At 36.6% G+C, this 23,185-nt stretch overlaps 1 protein-coding gene and 1 long non-coding RNA gene across 7 annotated transcripts in view; both read left to right on the top strand.

The window, feature by feature from the left end:
- The window catches only part of LOC106051103 (mucin-2-like), a 110,805-nt gene that overhangs the window by 59,402 nt on the left and 28,218 nt on the right, over positions 1-23,185 (top strand). For 5 of the 6 annotated variants that reach the window (XM_056020299.1, XM_056020298.1, XM_056020297.1 and 2 more), the window contains one exon: positions 15,375-15,686. In XM_056020299.1, the coding sequence (XP_055876274.1) occupies positions 15,488-15,686 (199 nt within the window). In that variant the 5' untranslated portion in view covers positions 15,375-15,487. Of the gene's footprint in view, positions 1-15,374; positions 15,687-21,191; positions 22,989-23,185 lie in introns of those variants that run through there. The other variant, XM_056020303.1, reaches the window with a different exon arrangement.
- Positions 15,693-17,316, top strand: LOC129924585 (uncharacterized). Its single transcript, XR_008776566.1, has 2 exons — positions 15,693-16,408; positions 16,446-17,316. It is a non-coding gene; the product is annotated as an uncharacterized LOC129924585 (long non-coding RNA).

The following is a 23,185-nucleotide window of genomic DNA, read 5'->3' as shown; positions in this document are numbered from 1 at the left end:
GTGTGTGTGTTGTGTATTAGTTACTTCTCATTTCAACACCTCTGTGTATGAGTGTTTCGGCGCTGTATATTTATCACCTATTTCTGGACACATGTATCTATTGTTGTTTACTTTGTGACTTGAGATCAATCCAACGGAAAGGAAGCATCGCCTACTTTCTAATTGAATTTCTAATTTCCATTTCATCAAATACAACCGTAGACAGTCAATATTGAACCTAAAGCAGGTGCTGGTGTGCCTTGTTTATACCCACGCCATATGGTCTTCGTGCTTCAATATCCCCCTTCCTTCCTCCCCCTCTCTCTGTCTCTTACACTTACACCCATGCAGATGAAACAAGTCTGCACTAGAAGCATGTACAAGTGCATCACAAGGTACCATCATCATCAGACCATCACTATTTGTTCCCTTGTCAAGGGAGGCTGAAGTCTCGGGATAACCTTTCAGTCCTGCAGGAACCGAACTGGTAGGGCCTTGGAACGCGTGCTATTTATTTGTGGCTATTTGACTTGGCAAGGTGTTCTGTAGATGGTGAGCACATTCCCTGGAGATCAACACTAGCCATTGGATTCAATGTCACTTGGGTCGGAGAAAACAAAGTTCTAGTTTCTGGATCCACCTCAACCCTCTCCACCACATACATTTTTTGGAGCTGCTAGTGAGCCATTGGGGAAAAACAAATCAACAACAAAGGTTTTGTTTTCCATAACTAAAAGTGTGCATTTGTAGCATACCATGAACTCTTGAAAAGTGGAAGTCCAACAAATGTAAGCGAATAAAAGAGCCACTCCATTATCTGAACAATAAGTTTGAGGGAGTGCTTTGGAGGCTCAAATCTGACCTTTTGAAAAGCCTTGGATCAAATCCATGAGTTGTACGCATTGTTTTCATACCGGTCAAAACTACTTCTTGGCTTCCATGACCTCCAGTTTCCAGTTGGAGCTAGAGAGTTTAATTATCAGAACAGTAATAGACGTTATTTATTTTTTTGCTCCCCCCCCCCCTTTCCTATGCATTAAAATCTCTGTCATGACACTTATTCAAAGCATATTATCAACAGTTTAAAGTATTGATTTTCTTATTCAATACTAATTGACTATGTTCAACAGACTTGATGTTTGGGCGGAGTATGTTTTCAACGTTGGTAGGTCAGTAAGTCATCAGTTCTCTTTGTGAAGTAGTACCATGTGACTTCGCCTGGGCTAGAGAGTGGAACTCATGGAGAATGCGCTGCATTGCTTAGGTTTCGACGAAACCCACAGCCTGCTGGCAATTGGTTTTTACCTTTATGTTTAGAATAATGTGTGTCAGACACTCCCCCCTGCCCTCATCTCTGGTCCACTCCTTGCCTGCCTGGGCTGGGCACTAGCACGCTACTTCTCCGCCTTTCCTGCTCGTCCACTCCCCGGCCTAATGGTGCAAGCAGTCCTCACCGGGTACACCCCCCCCCCCCCCGTCCTCCTTCTCCAAGTAAGTCCAGACTTACACGTGACACGATGTTCAGCTCCGTAAGCTGGGCCACATTTTTGTTGGTTGTTCTTGATCAAAACATTTATCGTTAGGGCGGACTGGCAGGTTAAGGAAAGTCACGTCATTAGTTTGGCTTTTACTTTTGCATCTGGACAGTCCACTATAGATGGACTAAGACAACAGAATGTATGCAAGACCAATGTCCTATTGTAGTGTGTGTGGTAGCTACTCATGGTTGCTGGATTGTTGTGTACTGAAGGTACATTATTTTAAATGTCGCACAAATTTATATATCATATCCCAAAGATAGATTTTGCTTGCCATTCTTGTACAAAATCTGGCCGGTAGATATTGTAACTCAGACTCTTTAGTAGTTTAGTGTCGCTACTAAATGCCTACATTTTTACCTAACATCAGTGCTTCCTGTCAAAAGTTCTGCTACTAAAAAATTACGTTCGATGTTGATATATACTAGTTTTGAAAATGGAGACTTGCAACAATATAAAAAAAAAGGGTTATCTCTCTTGGATACATTTGTCTAGCTGTAACTCTGCTGAATACTTGGCACCAGCTTGAAGAGCTCCACTATCTCTAAGCTGAATGACACTGGTGCTCGACACCAAGAAAGTGATGACGGACAGGTTTTTAATATTGTTTTAGACGCGGCCTCCTTTTGGCGTCTCCTTTGTGGTCAAGAAATTGGACCTACACAGAGATAATGTGTACTTTCAAACAATTTTAAACACGGATGACCTTGTCATTGTTTGATAAAGTATGTCTTAAAAGTGTGAACATTTCAGAGAAACTGCAGCAAACTGTATTTCATCAAACACTATCTAGTTGGCTTTCAATATTATAAGTATTCAATGAGTATGGAAACCTTTTTGTTTTTTTACATTTGATCAAGGAAATACTTTGTAGTTGAGAGAATAATGAATGGTATTGTTTTCATACTGTGAGTGTGTGTGTGTATGTGACTATGTAGCGCTCTGGTCAAACTTGATGAACCACTTTTGTCAATGGGAGATAACAAACCATGGCATACTAGTGGGTGGTCTGTGTGTGGAATAATCTGGAATAATGTCAAAAGGGTTATTCTTTGAATTCATCTATTGTTACATAACTATGGTTAGAGTTATAGACTCTCTAAGATTTATCGAGAGTCGCCGTTATTCTCATGCTGTTTTGATATATATAGTAATCACATCAACGACATTGTTTTGAATTCTATAGTAAGCATCAACGACATTGTTTTGAATGTTATTTGTCATTGTAGACACATGTTTGTGACGATGTTTTAATATTAAACTGGAGCATTATTAATATCAATGTTTTCCTTCCTGCTACTTGAAGTTGTACAGACATTATTTTATTGTTTTGTTCACCTGCTGGCTTTGTATTTGTAAATAATCGAAAAGTCTATTTAAAAAACTTGGATCATTGGAACGTATTATTTCCTTTGAAATTGAAACAAACGAAAACAGTGAACAACGAATACATGGATTTAATTTGAGTAGGAAATGAGATTCCCCCCCCCTTTCTATAGAAGTAAATATCTATATATTTGTAGTGAAATAGTCTAGCCTGAAATACGAGTGTGAAATAGTCAAGACTTATTTACGACAGTGGAAATACAGGAAACTTGTGCTTCAAATACACCCAAGACATAGACATATATATTATATCTAGACTGGCTATGGAGATGTTTTAACACTTCAGAAAATGTGAAAATTTTTTAAAAAGTTGAAACAAGTTATTTTGTAAACTAGTTATAAGAAGTAAGGTTGTTTGTTTTTTTTAACCTATGTAACTTCTTCTTCTTCATCGTTCTCATTGTTATGTTGGAGTGTTCATATGACTAGACCAATACATGAGATGAACTGCGCAGTGGTTTCCAAATCAGGGAGCTCTCCATATAGTTTTCTTTCTATTGGGGTGATTTGGGGCCAATGTCTTATACGGGCCTCTTGGTAGAGAGAGCAGTTTTGGAGGACGTGGTCGGCATTTTCTGGTGATACTCCACATGGGCAGATTTCACTGGTTCCAATTTTGAGCTTCCGGAACATGTGTTGTCGCATTCTGTTGTGTCCGGTCCTGAGTCGAAAGATTAGACGTTGGTCTTGTCGGGATAGCTTATAGTAGCATCATCTTTCTTGTGATTTGGATGGGAGCTCGTCCATTTCTCATTTATTTTATCTACAATTAATTTCTTCATTTCTTCTGGATAGAGAGCAGAGATTACTTGTGACATATAATTTGATTTTTAGATCTAGATATAGTAATTGAACATCAAAAATAAGAGTACTCTTGTATCATGATTATTGTTTTGCAATTTTTAGATACATAATCTAGAAAGATCTAGGTAATCAATCTATTTAAATATACATAAGATGATTAAAATCAACAGGCATGAATTGATTCGATCTACGATTTTTGAAACTTTATCTTAATGGAAACTAACAGGAAATGGCTTTGTTTCATATATTTGCGTGAATATATAGTTCTGGGATTAAAGAAAATCATAGAAATGATTTTGCATTATTTCTAAACTTTGAAAACTAAAGATCATTACTTTTCTAAGACAGAAAAGATTGATTGGGGCGACTTCTCTTAGCACTTGAAAAAGAGTTACGTACATAAAAATCTCTCTCTCTCTCTCTCTCTCTATATATATATATATATATATATATATATATATATATATATATATATATATAGGTCTGTGAATCGATCAATCGCGGATAAGAATTTGTTTCCGGTTTCCAGTCTAGATATAATATATTCAAGTCTATGATTCAAGAAGAAATCAATCTAGTTTGGAAGGGGTTTTCAATCACTCATTATTTCACTGTCGTATCTTAGTCTTGAGTATGTCGCTGTCGTCTTGACTAATTCACAATCGTATCTTAGTCTTGAGTATGTCGCTGTCGTCTTGACTAATTCACTGTCGTATCTTAGTCTTGAGTATGTCGCTGTCGTCTTGACTAATTCACTGTCGTATCTTAGTCTTGAGTATGTCGCTGTCGTCTTGACTAATTCACTGTCGTATCTTAGTCTTGAGTATGTCGCTGTCGTCTTGACTAATTCACTGTCGTATCTTAGTCTTGAGTATGTCGCTGTCGTCTTGACTAATTCACTGTCGTATCTTAGTCTTGAGTATGTCGCTGTCGTCTTGACTAATTCACTGTCGTATCTTAGTCTTGAGTATGTCGCTGTCGTCTTGACTAATTCACTGTCGTATCTTAGTCTTGAGTATGTCGCTGTCGTCTTGACTAATTCACTGTCGTATCTTAGTCTTGAGTATGTCGCTGTCGTCTTGACTAATTCACTGTCGTATCTTAGTCTTGAGTATGTCGCTGTCGTCTTGACTAATTCACTGTCGTATCTTAGTCTTGAGTATGTCGCTGTCGTCTTGACTAATTCACAATCGTATCTTAGTCTTGAGTATGTCGCTGTCGTCTTGACTAATTCACTGTCGTATCTTAGTCTTGAGTATGTCGCTGTCGTCTTGACTAATTCACAGTCGTATCTTAGTCTTGAGTATGTCGCTGTCGTCTTGACTAATTCACAATCGTATCTTAGTCTTGACTAATTCACAGTCGTATCTTAGTCTTGACTAATTCACAGTCGTATCGTAGTCTTGACTAATTCACAGTCGTATCGTAGTCTTGACTAATTCACAGTCGTATCTTAGTCTTGACTAATTCACAGTCGTATCTTAGTCTTGACTAATTCACAGTCGTATTTTAGTCTTGACTAATTCACAGTCGTATCGTAGTCTTGACTAATTTACTGTCGTATCTTAGTCTTGAGTATGTCGCTGTCGTCTTGACTAAGTCACAGTCGTATCTTGGTCTTGAGTATGTCGCTGTCGTCTTGACTAATTCACTGTCGTATCTTAGTCTTGAGTATGTCGCTGTCGTCTTGACTAATTCACTGTCTTATCTTAGTCTTGAGTATGTCGCTGTCGTCTTGACTAATTCACTGTCGTATCTTAGTCTTGAGTATGTCGCTGTCGTCTTGACTAATTCACTGTCGTATCTTAGTCTTGAGTATGTCGCTGTCGTCTTGACTAATTCACTGTCGTATCTTAGTCTTGAGTATGTCGCTGTCGTCTTGACTAATTCACTGTCGTATCTTAGTCTTGAGTATGTCGCTGTCGTCTTGACTAATTCACTGTCGTATCTTAGTCTTGAGTATGTCGCTGTCGTCTTGACTAATTCACTGTCGTATCTTAGTCTTGAGTATGTCGCTGTCGTCTTGACTAATTCACTGTCGTATCTTAGTCTTGAGTATGTCGCTGTCGTCTTGACTAATTCACTGTCGTATCTAAGTCTTGAGTATGTCGCTGTCGTCTTGACTAATTCACTGTCGTATCTTAGTCTTGAGTATGTCGCTGTCGTCTTGACTAATTCACTGTCGTATCTTAGTCTTGAGTATGTCGCTGTCGTCTTGACTAATTCACAGTCGTATCTTAGTCTTGAGTATGTCGCTGTCGTCTTGACTAATTCACTGTCGTATCTTAGTCTTGAGTATGTCGCTGTCGTCTTGACTAATTCACAGTCGTATCTTAGTCTTGAGTATGTCGCTGTCGTATCTTAGTCTTGACTAATTCACTGTCGTATCTTAGTCTTGACTAATTCACAGTCGTATCTTAGTCTTGACTAATTCACAGTCGTATTTTAGTCTTGACTAATTCACAGTCGTATCGTAGTCTTGACTAATTTACTGTCGTATCTTAGTCTTGAGTATGTCGCTGTCGTCTTGACTAAGTCACAGTCGTATCTTGGTCTTGAGTATGTCGCTGTCGTCTTGACTAATTCACTGTCGTATCTTAGTCTTGAGTATGTCGCTGTCGTCTTGACTAATTCACAGTCGTATCTTAGTCTTGAGTATGTCGCTGTCGTATCTTAGTCTTGACTAATTCACTGTCGTATCTTAGTCTTGACTAATTCACAGTCGTATCGTAGTCTTGATTAATTCACAGTCGTATCTTACTATGTCGCTGTCGTCTTGACTAATTCACAGTCGTATCGTAGTCTTGACTAATTCACTGTCGTATTTTAGTCTTGACTAATTCACTGTCGTATTTTAGTCTTGACTAATTCACAGTCGTATCTTAGTCTTGACTAATTCACAGTCGTATCGTAGTCTTGACTAATTCACAGTCGTATCTTAGTCTTGACTAATTCACTGTCGTATTTTAGTCTTGACTAATTCACAGACGTATCTTAGTCTTGACTAATTCACAGTCGTATCGTAGTCTTGACTAATTCACAGTCGTATCTTACTCTTGACTAATTCACAGTCGTATCTTAGTCTTGACTAATTTACTGTCGTATCGTAGTCTTGACTAATTCACTGTCGTATCGTAGTCTTTACTAATTCACAGTCGTATTTTAGTCTTGACTAATTCACAGTCGTATCGTAGTCTTGACTAATTCACTGTCGTATCGTAGTCTTGACTAATTCACAGTCGTATTTTAGTCTTGACTAATTCACAGTCGTATCGTAGTCTTGACTAATTCACTGTCGTATCTGAGACTCAGACGTTTCGTTGCCTTATCTCCTCTTTAACTATTTCCTTACATCTCACGTTTAGGTCCAGACTAAGACCTAGATACAGACATTCTATTACAAGACCTAGATACAAACATTCTATTACAAGACCTAGATACAAACATTCTATTACAAGACCTAGATACAAACATTCTATTACAAGACCTAGATACAAACATTCTATTACAAGACCTAGATACAAACATTCTATTACAAGACCTAGATACAAACATTCTATTACAAGACCTAGATATAAACATTCTAATACAAGAGCTAGATCTAAACGGAACATAATTCAAGATGTAAGCTGATCTTTACATTGTTCTGAAGAGTATAGAACTACTATGACGTGTAGAAATAGTCGATGAATAAAACAAACATGTCAATGTGTTTGACACGACAAGAACAATGTCATCCCCAAGACATGAAGTGAGGAGACAGATGACCAGATATTTTGTTTCATCTTGTAACACATACTTTGTAATATCTTTGCTGTTGTTGTTTGTAATGCCTTTGTCTTTAGTTACTTAATTAAGTTAACAGCTTGATGAACTGCTCTTCGACACCAAAACTTGGCTTAGCACGAATTCTGGGGCAACTATTTTCCTAAACATTATTATAAACATCATTGCTTCTTAGACAAGGCTCGTTGGACAAATTCTTTTGTATATTGAGTGTGTGTGTGTGTAAGACCTGCTTTTTGCTCCACTGAATGATTTTTTTTTTCTACAAAAGATTGTTTTATTTGTATGTTTACAAAGCTTATAATCAACTCACTGTCAATCTGTTAAAAAGTTTTTACACGTTATTTCTCCCACACCCAATCTCGAATGAAGCTGAAATTTTGCACAATTATTTCTTTGACCTCACAACACAAGAATAAAAAATAAAATCGCAATTAGTTAATTAATTTTTGGTAAATAATTATTTTGTTTGGTATCTAGAACAAGTTAAAAATATCGTACTTGACAGATGTGGGGGTATAAATTGAATTAGTCCCACTGAGGATCATGTGAATACTCACCAAGATATCCCCTTCTTCCCTCACCCTTTCACAACTGGTCCAGATCATAGCGCATTGAGAAAGCTAAAAGTTAAACAAAAAACAATTGGTAAAAATATTTCTAATCGCAAAAAATTATTATGCCTAGGTCTGTCTTCCAAATAATTACATGACTGATCCAAACTAATTGATACAATTACACTTAATATAAGCTTTATTTTTTAATAAGTTTGTTTTTTTAAATGCCTTTTCTTGTTGCCAGCACGACTTCTTATAGATACTTAGTTTGCATGACAGTCTTTGTTCAACTAGAAACCCTTTTCTGTATTGTTCTTCATCTTGCTTGGTTTGATTTTTTTTCTAGTTTAGCCTAATCCATGTATATTTAACCAACTTATCCGACCGAATATATAATTTACTTATCGGGAGTAACTGTATGTTTATCCTAAAGCTTTTGAATCGATTTACTGATAATCTTGTTTCAATCATTAGCCTGCTTCAATCACTTCCGACTATTTAATGACTAATAAAGATCATAGTTGACATAGTCTTGGAATGTGACTGTCACAACATGAAGTTAATTATCTAAGTACTTTACTAAATTTAAACAAAATACACTACTCGGTCGTTTTGCTAAGGTCTGTTGTAAAGCGCAAATAGTGTTGCTTCAAAGCGGCGGCGGCAGCAAAACTTCACAAGTATTACGAAGATGTTTGGAAACCATTACTTTATTTAAAAGCATAGAAGAAAGTTCAGTTTTATTTTCAATTTGTCACTAAGGCATATCGTAAATAACAAACTAGGAAGAATCTCTACTCTTGAGCCAAGAAGACACAAATAACAAACTGGGAAGAATCTCTACTCTTGAGCCATGAAGACATAATGACTGAGAAGATACACCACCCATGAGCCAAAAAGACATCCGTGATCCCCTCTTGTTACATTAGCTACCCTCTTCATCTTAGCCTCAATGTGGCTGGCTGACTGGAAGCATTGAAACATTGACTAGGACCCACACTTAGCACTCGTCCACATTTACACAACATTGTAGTCTATTCTGAGGCGACCAACAGTCAAGCTCTTCATGTCTCATTGTTTGGATAAGATAGGTCTTGGTCTTCTTCATCTTCTATTCTCAGTCTTCTCAAGACGTGCACGTAACTGAAAGCTCTACTTTCCAAACACCTGTCCTGTTGCTGTAAGAGATAGTTGTCTCTCCTCCCTCTTTAATGACGTGGTTTCTTTATTGCACTTTCTTGAAAAGTTTGTTTCATAGATACAATTGAAGGTAGCCGTGAGAGGGGAAGATTAGTCTTGGTAGATTGAAATAGTCCAGTCTGGAGTTAGTCTTAGTAGATTGAAATAGTCAATGTTTCCAGTCTGGAGTTAGTCTTAGTAGATTGAAATAGTCAATGTTTCCAGTGTGGAGTTAGTCTTAGTAGATTGAAATAGTCAATGTTTCCAGTGTGGAGTTAGTCTTAGTAGATTGAAATAAATATTTCCATTGTGGAGTTAGTCTTGGTAGATTGAAATAAATGTTTCCAGTCTGGAGTTAGTCTTGGTAGATTGAAATAGTCAATGTTTCCAGTCTGAAGTTAGTCTTGGTAGATTGAAATAGTCAATGTTTCCAGTGTGGAGTTAGTCTTGGTAGATTGAAATAAATGTTTCCAGTGTGGAGTTAGTCTTGGTAGATTGAAATAAATGTTTCCAGTGTGGAGTTAGTCTTGGTAGATTGAAATAGTCAATGTTTCCAGTCTGGAGTTAGTCTTAGTAGATTGAAATAGTCAATGTTTCCAGTCTGGAGTTTAAGTGAGAATTTGTTGTATTAATACAGTTGTCAAGTTTAATTACATCTCATACCTATCTTAGGGACTATGCATGTATTTGTTTGGACGTTTTAAATGGTTTGTCCGGAAAAAAAATAAAATGAACGTTCATATGTAAACGCTCTGCCATATGTCAGGAGATTTCTCGGCGCGAGCCTGTTGTATACCTGTTTCCCAGATAAGAACATGGAGCTATTTTGACATCCCTTGTCAGTTTTTTGGTGGTCGCACTAGTGTGTGCCTTTATGATAAGGTTTTCTCTTTCCAAATCGTATTTAATTATGTTTATTATATATTCTATTCAGAGTTTGCTCATTAACACTGTGTTTAGACTCTTGACGGCTTTATTAAATTTATGGTCTAAAGTGAAACTTTTGATTTGTACATCTCCAAGATTTTGTTAACCATAACCATCTGCCAGCTTTGTTTTATTGTATACAGCAGTCTATTTGTATGTGTATGTTTCTAATAAAGTCTGCGACCAGTTGTCATTTTCATTATACATGGTCCTACAAGGTTATTTTTCCTAGATTCTTTTCAATTTGCTGTGAACTAAATTTGTCTAAAAGCCAAAAGTAAATCTGAAGTTTGCTGTGAACTAAATATGTCTAAAAGCCAAAAGTAAATCTGAAGTTTGCTGTGAACTAAAATAGTCTAAAAGCCAAAAGTAAATCTGAAGTTTGCTGTGAACTAAATTTGTCTAAAAGCCAAAAGTAAATCTGAAGTTTGCTGTGAACTAAATTTGTCTAAAAGCCAAAAGTAAATCTGAAGCTTGCTGTGAACTAAAATAGTCTAAAAGCCAAAAGTAAATCTGAAGTTTGCTGTGAACTAAATTTGTCTAAAAGCCAAAAGTAAATCTGAAGCTTGCTGTGAACTAAATTTGTCTAAAAGCCAAAAGTAAATCTGAAGCTTGCTGTGAACTAAAATAGTCTAAAAGCCAAAAGTAAATCTGAAGCTTGCTGTGAACTAAATTTGTCTAAAAGCCAAAAGTAAATCTGAAGCTTGCTGTGAACTAAATTTGTCTAAAAGCCAAAAGTAAATCTGAAGTTTGCTGTGAACTAAATTTGTCTAAAAGCCAAAAGTAAATCTGAAGCTTGCTGTGAACTAAATTTGTCTAAAAGCCAAAAGTAAATCTGAAGTTTGCTGTGAACTAAAATAGTCTAAAAGCCAAAAGTAAATCTGAAGTTTGCTGTGAACTAAAATAGTCTAAAAGCCAAAAGTAAATCTGAAGTTTGCTGTGAACTAAAATAGTCTAAAAGCCAAAAGTAAATCTGAAGCTTGCTGTGAACTAAATTTGTCTAAAAGCCAAAAGTAAATCTGAAGTTTGCTGTGAACTAAATTTGTCTAAAAGCCAAAAGTAAATCTGAAGTTTGCTGTGAACTAAATTTGTCTAAAAGCCAAAAGTAAATCTGAAGCTTGCTGTGAACTAAATTTGTCTAAAAGCCAAAAGTAAATCTGAAGTTTGCTGTGAACTAAAATAGTCTAAAAGCCAAAAGTAAATCTGAAGTTTGCTGTGAACTAAAATAGTCTAAAAGCCAAAAGTAAATCTGAAGTTTGCTGTGAACTAAATTTGTCTAAAAGCCAAAAGTAAATCTGAAGTTTGCTGTGAACTAAATTTGTCTAAAAGCCAAAAGTAAATCTGAAGCTTGCTGTGAACTAAAATAGTCTAAAAGCCAAAAGTAAATCTGAAGTTTGCTGTGAACTAAATTTGTCTAAAAGCCAAAAGTAAATCTGAAGCTTGCTGTGAACTAAATTTGTCTAAAAGCCAAAAGTAAATCTGAAGCTTGCTGTGAACTAAAATAGTCTAAAAGCCAAAAGTAAATCTGAAGCTTGCTGTGAACTAAATTTGTCTAAAAGCCAAAAGTAAATCTGAAGCTTGCTGTGAACTAAATTTGTCTAAAAGCCAAAAGTAAATCTGAAGTTTGCTGTGAACTAAATTTGTCTAAAAGCCAAAAGTAAATCTGAAGCTTGCTGTGAACTAAATTTGTCTAAAAGCCAAAAGTAAATCTGAAGTTTGCTGTGAACTAAAATAGTCTAAAAGCCAAAAGTAAATCTGAAGTTTGCTGTGAACTAAAATAGTCTAAAAGCCAAAAGTAAATCTGAAGTTTGCTGTGAACTAAAATAGTCTAAAAGCCAAAAGTAAATCTGAAGCTTGCTGTGAACTAAATTTGTCTAAAAGCCAAAAGTAAATCTGAAGTTTGCTGTGAACTAAATTTGTCTAAAAGCCAAAAGTAAATCTGAAGTTTGCTGTGAACTAAATTTGTCTAAAAGCCAAAAGTAAATCTGAAGCTTGCTGTGAACTAAATTTGTCTAAAAGCCAAAAGTAAATCTGAAGTTTGCTGTGAACTAAAATAGTCTAAAAGCCAAAAGTAAATCTGAAGTTTGCTGTGAACTAAAATAGTCTAAAAGCCAAAAGTAAATCTGAAGTTTGCTGTGAACTAAATTTGTCTAAAAGCCAAAAGTAAATCTGAAGTTTGCTGTGAACTAAATTTGTCTAAAAGCCAAAAGTAAATCTGAAGTTTGCTGTGAACTAAAATAGTCTAAAAGCCAAAAGTAAATCTGAAGTTTGCTGTGAACTAAATTTGTCTAAAAGCCAAAAGTAAATCTGAAGTTTGCTGTGAACTAAATTTGTCTAAAAGCCAAAAGTAAATCTGAAGTTTGCTGTGAACTAAATTTGTCTAAAAGCCAAAAGTAAATCTGAAGTTTGCTGTGAACTAAAATAGTCTAAAAGCCAAAAGTAAATCTGAAGTTTGCTGTGAACTAAAATAGTCTAAAAGCCAAAAGTAAATCTGAAGTTTGCTGTGAACTAAATTTGTCTAAAAGCCAAAAGTAAATCTGAAGTTTGCTGTCGGCACATCACATCAAGGAAACAACAAAAAATTCTGAGAAATAGAAATAAAAAAAAAATAATTTAATATAACTTCTAAATTTCATTGAACCTCTGGATCTAAAGTTAGTTTGTGCTATTCAACTAGTTCATTTACCGGCTAACCCCCCCCCCCCCCCCACACACACACACACCTTATTATGAGCGACACAACATTTTGATTGTCTATAACATTACAACAACAAAATGTTTCAAGAGAAGCCAACATTCAACAGCTGCGCGGTGAAGATAGAACTAGTTTTTTGTTTTTTTAAATAATGAAAAGAAACAAACTCGTTTTTTTGTGTTCACTTTGTTTGTTTCTCTACTGTTGTCACTTTGCCAGGAAGGTCACATGAAAGTTCTGTTGGATTGACGTGGAACGAGTCGTCAAAGTTTGTTTGTTTGTTTTTTAGTTTATTTTGGTTTTAATAAATTTTGATTCAAATAATTCAAATTTTTAAAAAGATTTTTGAAAACATTTTTCGTATGTAATGTAGCTTTAATTTACAAAGTTTACATCAACTCACTGTGTCCGTCTGGGCCGGGGGGGGGGGAATCTCATACAGGTTATTTCTCCCGAAGACAAGCCTTATTATTATTGTTATTATTATTATTTCTTCCACTTCCCATTCTCGGATCAACTTAACACAATTATTTATTGTCGATAGCATTACATCAATAGGCCCCTACGTGGAAAAAATTCAATTAATTAGTCGTAATTAATTGATTTTGTTTTAATACAGACTAAGCTAAGGGGAGATGAGCCTTTTGTAGAGAATTAGGTCGTTCGCCAGTATGTTTAAACTAACAAGCTTTGTACTTTTTAAAGTACTTAATTAGCTCAGTGGCTAAGAAGTCGTCCTTCTATCGTGGAGTTGAACCACTTTAAAAAAAAATGTTTTTGAAAAGGCAACACGGAAACCTTCTACCAGATACACACCCCCCCCCCTCCCATCCAGCCCACAAAAGTGATTGGACCACAAACAAGTTGCGTTAAACAAAAACAATTAATAGCATATTTCCAATCATATAAATTTGTGTATAGGGCCTAGATCTACTAAAAATTAATTAATGATTGATTCAAAATAATTGATCCAATTTCAATCAATATAAGCTTTGTTTTTGTAAAAGCTTTTTTTCCCCTTGTTTTTTTCCCCCATCTTTTCAGAGAAAAGTAATTTAATTTGTTTTCTTGTTTTTGTTTGACATGAGAACGTTGGAAGGGGAGTTCTCTCGTCGTTGGAGGTTTCTGTCAAGAAGTCTTAGCATGACAAATGCATGTCTTTTGTATACTCGTTGTCTACGTGACGGGAGACATACGTAATATACTGGAATAGTTGAAACTCTTCAATCCCAGGACTATATCTTATGGAATACATCAGCACATCTGCTGTTTACACTCTTTTGCGATGTAGTTCATTGTTAAAGGAACTGTACTTCTGATGAAGCCTTTGTACAAGTTATGAAATGTTATGATAGAATCTGTACAAATCTAATGAAGTCTTTCTGCTTGTTCTGAATTGTTGATTACAGCTTGAAATCTGATGAAACCTCATTACGATTAACGATACATGTTATCGGAATGCGTGGTCGAGAGGCTAAGTACGCTTGAACTCGGCTTGTCTTGGCTACCTATGTAGGGGGCTCGAGGTTCGATACCCGACTCAAGCAGAGTTGTGTTTACCGAGCGCATAAAGGCAGAACGGAAAAACCTTCTCCCAGATACCCCCTCCCCCCACAAATGAGATTGTGCCATTGCGCTCTGAGCATGCTATAAGCATGAAAGTAGCGCTATATAATAGCTATAATTATAATTATTATTATACATCCTAGATAGAAACTGGCCTAGCTTCCCCCTATAATGCTAATACTAGCATGATGTAGGATGAATAACTGTTAAGCAGTATCTAGTACAAAAAACAAACTATTAGTAATACTATATTTGAAGTAGACTTAACATAAGTAGGTTATTTGTGAAAACTAAGACTAAGACTGCTTTATTGATCCTTATGGAAATTTGTTGTGATTATAAGGTCAAGGACTCCTATTCTCGAAAATAGAAACCACAACAACTACATAGACATAAATAGAACAGACACAGATACAGCAAGAGACAATTGAGTGACTATCCACAGACATCGTGATCCTTTTCATGTTTCCCAGTCCGCGAAAGAAAGACAAAAAAATGTACTACATAATAGAGCAAAGACAATTAAGTGCAGAATAAATAAAAAAAACTATACTTGAACAGGCTTAGGCCCTAAAAGCTTCACTCAACGGTGGTACAGAGTTTGAAGGCACACAGAAACTGGCCCAATGAAAAGTGTATAGCAACTCAACTGACAAGGTTTAGGAAAGATACATAGTTAATATCAAGGCAACATAACACTAATCTTCTTAGTCAAACTTGCAGCGCCTCTGATCAACATAAAATTAAAAAAAAAAACACTCACCTATACATACAAAACTTTAAAATATTCAGGAGTCCAACACAATTAAGGACAAAGTGGAGTCTTCGATTAAAAAAAAATATTTTTTAAAAAATAAATACGAAAATACTGATGATAGTTATTAACCCTAATCTTTATAAATGTATAAACTATCAATGTATATATACATTCAATATATCTTTCCGTTTGTTCTACAGACTGTGTTAACAGCAGCACCACACCACTCTGGTCCCCCCTTCTAGGGGGAGGCTCTAGTCTTGACCCCAACGCTCTCAAACTCATCCACTGCATCTACTGCAAGGACTGTCGCATGGAGAAGCTGGCGTCCACTTGCGCCCCTGGTCAACACCAGATGCACTGCCAGGCGGGCGCCATGGCCGAGGCTGCTGCCGCTGCGTTATCGACGTCCAGCGCATCACAGACTCCCATTGTGGGGACGCCCCTGGCTCCGCCGAGAACCCCGCCGGACCAGGCGTCGATACAGAGTAGCATGGACAAGAATAAAGAATGTAAGTTCATCCTGTCTGTAATATTGAGACGTCTGCATTGTTGTGCTGTGAAAATGCTCAAAATTTTCATGACTGTCTTTCATGACTGCCAACTTTGTTTATGTTAACGTCTTTTGTGTGACCAAAAAAATAATAAAGGTCAGCGACGTGTAAATTAACGCGAAAAGGATTTTACGATGATCTCACCAATCCCATACATGCGTGCGCTGCCTAATTCTTTATTGGATTTAGTTTGACCTGAGTATTTTCATTTGCTAAGATGAACAGTGTGCTCTAGACGCCAGGAGAATGCATTTCTCAGCACTGACTGAAAGAAACAAAATTTTTGAAACGTCATACTCTTTTTTAGTTTAATCTTTTTTTTTTGGAGGGGTCCATGCGCTCTTCTTACTCCGAGAATAAAAGGTGTTGTAGGCGAAAGAAAGGTGTAGGCGAAAGAACGGTGTTGTAGACGAAAGAAAGGTGTTGTAGACGAGAGAAAGGTGTTGTAGACGAGAGAAAGGTGTTGTAGACGAGAGAAAGGTGTTGTAGGCGAAAGAAAGGTGTTGTAGATGAAAGAAAGGTGTTGTAGACGAAAGAAAGGTGTTGTAGACGAGAGAAAGGTGTTGTAGACGAAAGAAAGGTGTTGTAGACGAGAGAAAGGTGTTGTAGACGAGAGAAAGGTGTTGTAGATGAGAGAAAGGTGTTGTAGGCGAAAGAAAGGTGTTGTAGGCGAAAGAAAGGTGTAGACGAAAGAAAGGTGTTGTAGGCGAAAGAAAGGTGTTGTAGACGAAAGAAAGGTGTTGTAGACGAAAGAAAGGTGTTGTAGGCGAAAGAAAGGTGTTGTAGACGAAAGAAAGGTGTTGTAGGCGAAAGAAAGGTGTTGTAGGCGAAAGAAAGGTGTTGTAGAAAGGTGTAGGCGAAAGAAAGGTGTAGACGACAGAAAGGTGTTGTAGGCGAAAGAAAGGTGTTGTAGACGAAAGAAAGGTGTTGTAGGCGAAAGAAAGGTGTTGTAGGCGAAAGAAAGGTGTTGTAGAAAGGTGTAGGCGAAAGAAAGGTGTAGACGACAGAAAGGTATTGTGGGCGAAAGAAAGGTGTTGTAGACGAGAGAAAGGTGTTGTAGATGAGAGAAAGGTGTTGTAGACGAAAGAAAGGTGTTGTAGGCGAGAGAAAGGTGTTGTAGGCGAGAGACAGGTGTTGTAGATGAGAGAAAGGTGTTGTAGATGAGAGAAAGGTGTTGTAGGCGAAAGAAAGGTGTTGTAGGCGAGAGAAAGGTGTAGACGAAAGAAAGGTGTTGTAGACGAGAGAAAGGTGTAGGCGAAAGAAAGGTCTTGTAGACGAGAGAAAGGTGTAGGCGAAAGAAAGGTGTTGTAGACGAAAGAAAGGTGTTGTAGGCGAGAGAAAGGTGTTGTAGGCGAGAGAAAGGTGTTGTAGATGAGAGAAAGGTGTTGTAGACGAGAGAAAGGTCTTGTAGACGAGAGAAAGGTGTTGTAGACGAAAGAAAGGTGTTGTAGACGAGAGAAAGGTGTAGGCGAAAGAAAGGTGTTGTAGACGAGAGAAAGGTGTAGGCGAAAGAAAGGTGTTGTAGACGAGAGAAAGGTGTTGTAGGCGAGAGAAAGGTGTTGTAGGCGAGAGAAAGGTGTTGTAGACGTCAGTAGAAAGAAATTGAAGCTCAGAAACCTACATTATATTTACGACTGTACTGAGAGGATAGAATGAAAGTACTAGTTTACTTCTTGATTGTGATATTTCCTAGCGCAATGTTTCTCAAACTGTGTGCCTCGGCACATTAGTGTGCCGCCGAAGATTTGCAGGTGTGCCGCGGGAGTTTTTAGAACGCCACACGTGCAGCGTTACACAGGTCTGCCTACTATTAAATTTTGATTTTACGTTGCGATGACATCTCCACTTGCAATGACCAGTAGTAGTAGTGGATCTTTCCATTATGACGGAAAGGGGTGTTAGATATTCAGGCTATGGAATTGTCCACTATACATATATTATTATAATGAATAAAATGTTGGCCGCCTTAGCAGACGCACAGCAGTTCTCGAATTGGTAACGATAATAATAAGCGATGTGTTTCAAGTAAATTGGTTAGGTGTATGCTAATAATAACAAATTAATAATAAGCCTTATTCATTGTTATCCATGGAGAAATACGTTAGCAAGAATGAAACTGCGAAAGCGTTAAATGAAAAGCAAGGAACCAAACGAAGGTACAAAGAAGATTACATCAGATATGGTTTCATATCTTCTGAACCATTGCCATTCTGTCTGATCTGCAATGCAACTCTGTCGAATGAGACGCTTGTTTCAAGCAAATTGAAGAGACACTTGGAAACTAAATATCCAGCTGTAAAAGTGCAACTGAAGAAATACTTTTGAAAACATCAGGGCTCAACAAAATAAACAAGCTAAGACACTTACGAACTACCTAAAGCTGCCAGAAAAGGGATTGATTTCAAGTTGGATTTTCTATTCATGACGAGATCTGGTGGTTAATGTGACGTTTCTCTCTGATTTATTTGACAAATTAAATTCAAGGACCATCGGAAACCATCACTGCATCCTCAAACTGAATCATTTGGTGAAAAATTGTCTTTGTGGCAAAGTAAGATCTCGAAAGGAGTCTTCAACTGCTTTCCTACTTACAATGAATGTGCTTCAACTAAAGAAATCACCCCCGAAATTCTGGACACTTTGACACACTTGCAGTCAGCATTGTGGCATTAATTTTCAACACTTGGAAGTAATGAATATGGATTGGATGGGTCAGTTATCCATTTGGAAACAATGAAGCTACAAATTTGACAACTGAAGAAGCAGAGAAGCTCATTGATTTAAAGCAACGATGCCGTTCTTAAGTCAAGTTTTGCCGAGAAAAGCCTGGATGTGTTTTAGATTTCAATCAACAAGTTATATCCTGCAATCAGTTTAAAAGCAATCAAAATAATTCTTCCATTTGCATCTTCATGGTTTTGTGAGTTTGGATTTTGAGCACTGACTGAAATCAAAGTCTAAGAAAAGAGAGAGACTTCTTACAATAGACGATGAAATGTGAGTTTGTTTGTCGACTCTGGAGCCTCGATTAGATCACATTTGCTCTAAAAAAACAGGCACACCCTTAACATTAAATATATTACTTAAAAACAGGTAGGGCCTAATATTTTTTTTCTTTTTATTATAAAACAACTGTTGCTCTTCGTGGTGTGCCGCGAAACTTTTGTAGTTTTTTTTTACTGTGCCGCCAGACAAAAAAGTTTGAGAAACACTGTCCTAGCGGCACCTTGCCGTCGTAGTAGCAAAACAAATTTGAGGATCGAGCGTGCAGGAATAATAGCATATACCAGAACCGATCATATCTTTTTTTTTTTAAACATTCTAGCACTTGATTTTCTTTGTGTCTAACACACTGAACTAGCGGCACACCAACATGTCAAACACACGTCTGTATGGACATCATCACTTATAGTCTCGTGACTGCAGCTGTCATGGAGATAGAATAAAGCGGTTAAAGAAAGAACAAATAGAATCATCTGGGTTGATGTCTTGATGATGCTAGGTCGTTGACGAGAATCTTTGTGCTGAGTGCCTGTGATGTTTTGAGTCAGCCGAATGTGACATAAGCTTCAGTCTGTGCAGACGATCAAAATAATCTCGCCTGGAGTTCGCTTCCTTGACGCTACTTATTGAGACGTTCATTATGGCCAGGAGAAAAAATAGTTCATGTTGCATGCAATCGTTATAGCCTAAATAAAGCGCATTTTCACACTTGTAGGTCTCCCTCAATAACTCAACTAAGCACGGGATGGGATTTAACAGACACTAAATACAGGAGCATAGCTGGCGTGGAAAGGGGGAGTTGGAATGATGGCCTTTATTACCTCTTTTTTCTTTTTAATGCGCTGCTGAAACCTTATTTCGGATTTTCAAAATGACCATTTGACTTCATCCAATTTGATGAGTGCTACTATAGGCTAGGTTGAAAGAAGACATTGAAAGCCAACTCACTGTATGTAGTCCTAGTGTTCAGTGAGCTTTAGTCTGGACTGTTGAAATGATGACAAAACCAAAGATGTCAATAACGTATTTTAATGCTCCATCAAAAGTGATCCTCCGTAAACCTCGACACACCCCCACACACACACACACACATTTTCACCCACGCACTCTTCATTTTGTTTCTTTACATGTATACACCTTAGGCATCATTTCACCTGCATTGCTGTGACGTCAGTTTAACCTGCTCCCTGATTTCATTTAAGATAAACGATTATTTTTAACGTCTTCTGCCTTGATAACTTTTTTTTTGTTTCGTTTCGCGGAGATATCAGTTTTTGTTTTGTTTACTTAGAGGTACATTGTTGAAAGTAGGTTTGAGACACCTGAATAGACTGAGAGCCTGAGAATAGTCTTCTCCCTGAATAGACTGAGAGCCTGAGAATAGTCTTCTCCTGCCTGTGGACTAAGTCCACTCACCTAGTGCCAGTTAGCACCCGTCTTCTCAACAGAGTATCAGTCTCGTGAAATAGCACTGCTTTAAATAACTTTTCTACTAATTGTAAACACAAAAATGTTGGTGTTCAACTCTAGACATACAAACGCTTTATTTCAATTAATTTTGTCCTATTGTCTTACAAGTCTTGGCTTAAATCCTGGCCCATCACTTCATGTTACCTTGTCATCTAGGGACTCGTAGGATTCTAAATTGACCCTCTAGTTTTTCAAAGTGACCTTAAACAGAACATTTTAAGAGCCCTTATATAGACACATAGAATTTTAAAGTGACCATATACCTATAAGTTGGACTTGTACAAAAGTGACCTCATACAGACACATAGGACTTTCAAAAATGGCATTGTCAATACAAATAGGACATTAGAGGGACACCAGGATACAGACACATGACTTGAAAGTGACTTCTTACAGAGACATATGACCTTTTACAGACATATTGGACTTAAACAGGTATATAGCATTCTTAAAGGCCCTTATGAAACTGATTTCAAAGTGACCAAATATATACGAGAAGAAAAACATTTAAAAAATTATTTTAAAAAAAAAAGACAATACCCCCTTTATGCAACTTATTGTGTGATTGTTTTTCTCTTAAAAATGAATGAATGTTAGATTTAAAAACATTTTTTGTCCCCCGCCCCCTTCTCCCCGTCTACCCAAGACAAAATGTATTGATGGAATAGTCCAATGATAAGCATTTAGATCTACATTTAGAAGACTCAAAATGTTCTTGAACATTCATTTATTTAACTCTTGAATTAATAAAGCCTAACATTCAGAAATTCCCAAACTCGATAGTTCTTTCAGGAACTCAATATTCCTTTCAGAACCAATATATGATCTAAACCTAGATTTAGTCTCTAGATAAATTTACATTTATTTATTTTTACTTTGAAAAATTATAACAGTCAAACTAGAGTTTTCCCCATGTGGACAATGAGTTAGTAATTCTTTTCTCAGCAATATATATATATATATATATATATAAAATTTCTAGGAAAATCAGTAGAGCCATTTTTGAGATCAGCGTCTGCTCATGAAGAGGTATCGTAAAAAGGACTTTGAAGTGACCTCATTCAGACACAGGACTTTTAAATGTACTTTTTATACAAACATACAAATCATTTGACCGTTTAGTGCCATGAGGTCAACAAAAAGTTTGTCACATCAAATATTAAGAATTGATTACTTACAAGATGTGTCGACAGCACACAAACATAGATAGATTGCCCCTTTGACCTTATAAAAAAAAAACTCAAGGACTCTCACCCAGCTTTCAGACATGTTCAGGTTGAGACTTTCATGGCATTGACCTTATAAAAATAACACCTTGGGCTGGATTTGGTTTTGGTGCGACAAGGTGATCTCTACTGCCACTAGATTCCTAGTGAAAGGTGCCTTGAGAGAAACATGGTTTTGTTATTACTGGAGCATCTGAGAAGAAAAAGAAAGAAAGAATACTCCTTGTTGTTACATAAGATATTATCAAACTAGAACCTTGGAATTGAACTTATCCAAACCCTATCTATACCTTCTAAAATATACACCAGGACACATCTTGGCTTCAGTGAAGTGTTTTCTTCTCCTGTCCATTTGTAATAGACATCAATGACCTTTAGAGTTTTGAATGACAAATAAGGTCATGCTCAAGTTGGCTGTTAATATCTTGTTTGCTAAAACCAATTTCTCAGGATTAAAGAAACAGCCTAGTTTAAGGGGAATAAAAGAAACAGCCTAAAAAAACAACAACAAAAGGTTATCTAAGGGAAAGAAATCTGCACTTACAACCATATCTCTATAATGTAGAAATTATTTCCAAATCAAACAAAAATACTTAATTACCAATGATTACTTGACTAATTGGTTAATTTCTTGATTAATTCATGGTTTGTTAGGTTCAATAAATAATAGTTGAAAGGTTCAACATGATCTGAGAATGGGTGTGCAAGAAATAAGGTGTACAATGATCTAAGGGATCTGTGAATACTGAAGGATTAATCAATTAATTAATATACCTTGTTGGCATAAAAAAACTATATTACCAGTAATGGATTGACTAATTAGTTCATTTTTTTATTGATTCATGTATTGATGTATTTTCTACACCATTGAATAATTGTGCGAGTTTTCAACTTGCAACTTGATCGTAGAATGGTTGTGGGAGAAAAAATGTGCACAAACTTTTTACCATGACCGACAGACATAGTGAGCTGATATAAGCTTTGCAATTAAAGAAAAGCCAAGCTTAAGGAGAATAAGAAAGAAAAGACCATGCCAAACAAACTGGACAGTATTTACTTCCTCCCCCGCAAAGAGCAATCTACAATCTTTCAACTAAGAACAGGACACACACCTCTGTTAAATTACCATCTTAACAACATAAATCCCACACACCTACCCACCTACCCTTATGAAATTGTAAACCACATCCTCTTTCAATGCCCCTTCCAAATCCAACTTAGGCATTCCTACCACAACAGCCCGACATAACCAACTCTGTTTACTGAAGAGAACAGCACACTATTTTTACTTGGCACAGTCTCTGCAAAAGAGCTCACAGCTCAGCATCAAAAAGTTGTCTTGAAGAAGAAGAAGGAGAATAAAATGAAGTTTAAGGTCCAAAGAAATAGCCATATTTGAAGGTCTAAAGAAACAGCCACTATTAAGGAGCATAAAGAAACAGCCTTAATAGTGGTGCAAGTTGTCAAACTGTCAGTTTCAATGTAACTTGGATGTTCATCAAAAATAGAGAAAAGCTTTTCTAAATTTCTTGGCTAGAGATGAGCCTAGTAAAATGTGAAGGTATATCTGGGTATTATGGCATGTACCAGTGTCTGTTGGAAAATGCATAAATTTGTCAGAAACTAATTGGAAATAGTTATCTACCTCCGTTATTTACCATGGGATTGATTGATTATTGGTTGGCAGAATATCTTATATCACTAGTTTTTTTTGTTTTTTTGTTGTTTGTTTTTTGTTTTGTTTTTATTTTTACTTCC

Source organism: Biomphalaria glabrata, chromosome 2 (assembly GCF_947242115.1).
Source record: "Biomphalaria glabrata chromosome 2, xgBioGlab47.1, whole genome shotgun sequence".
Lineage (NCBI taxonomy): Eukaryota > Metazoa > Mollusca > Gastropoda > Planorbidae > Biomphalaria > Biomphalaria glabrata.
This window is presented reverse-complemented; position numbering and strand designations above follow the sequence as displayed.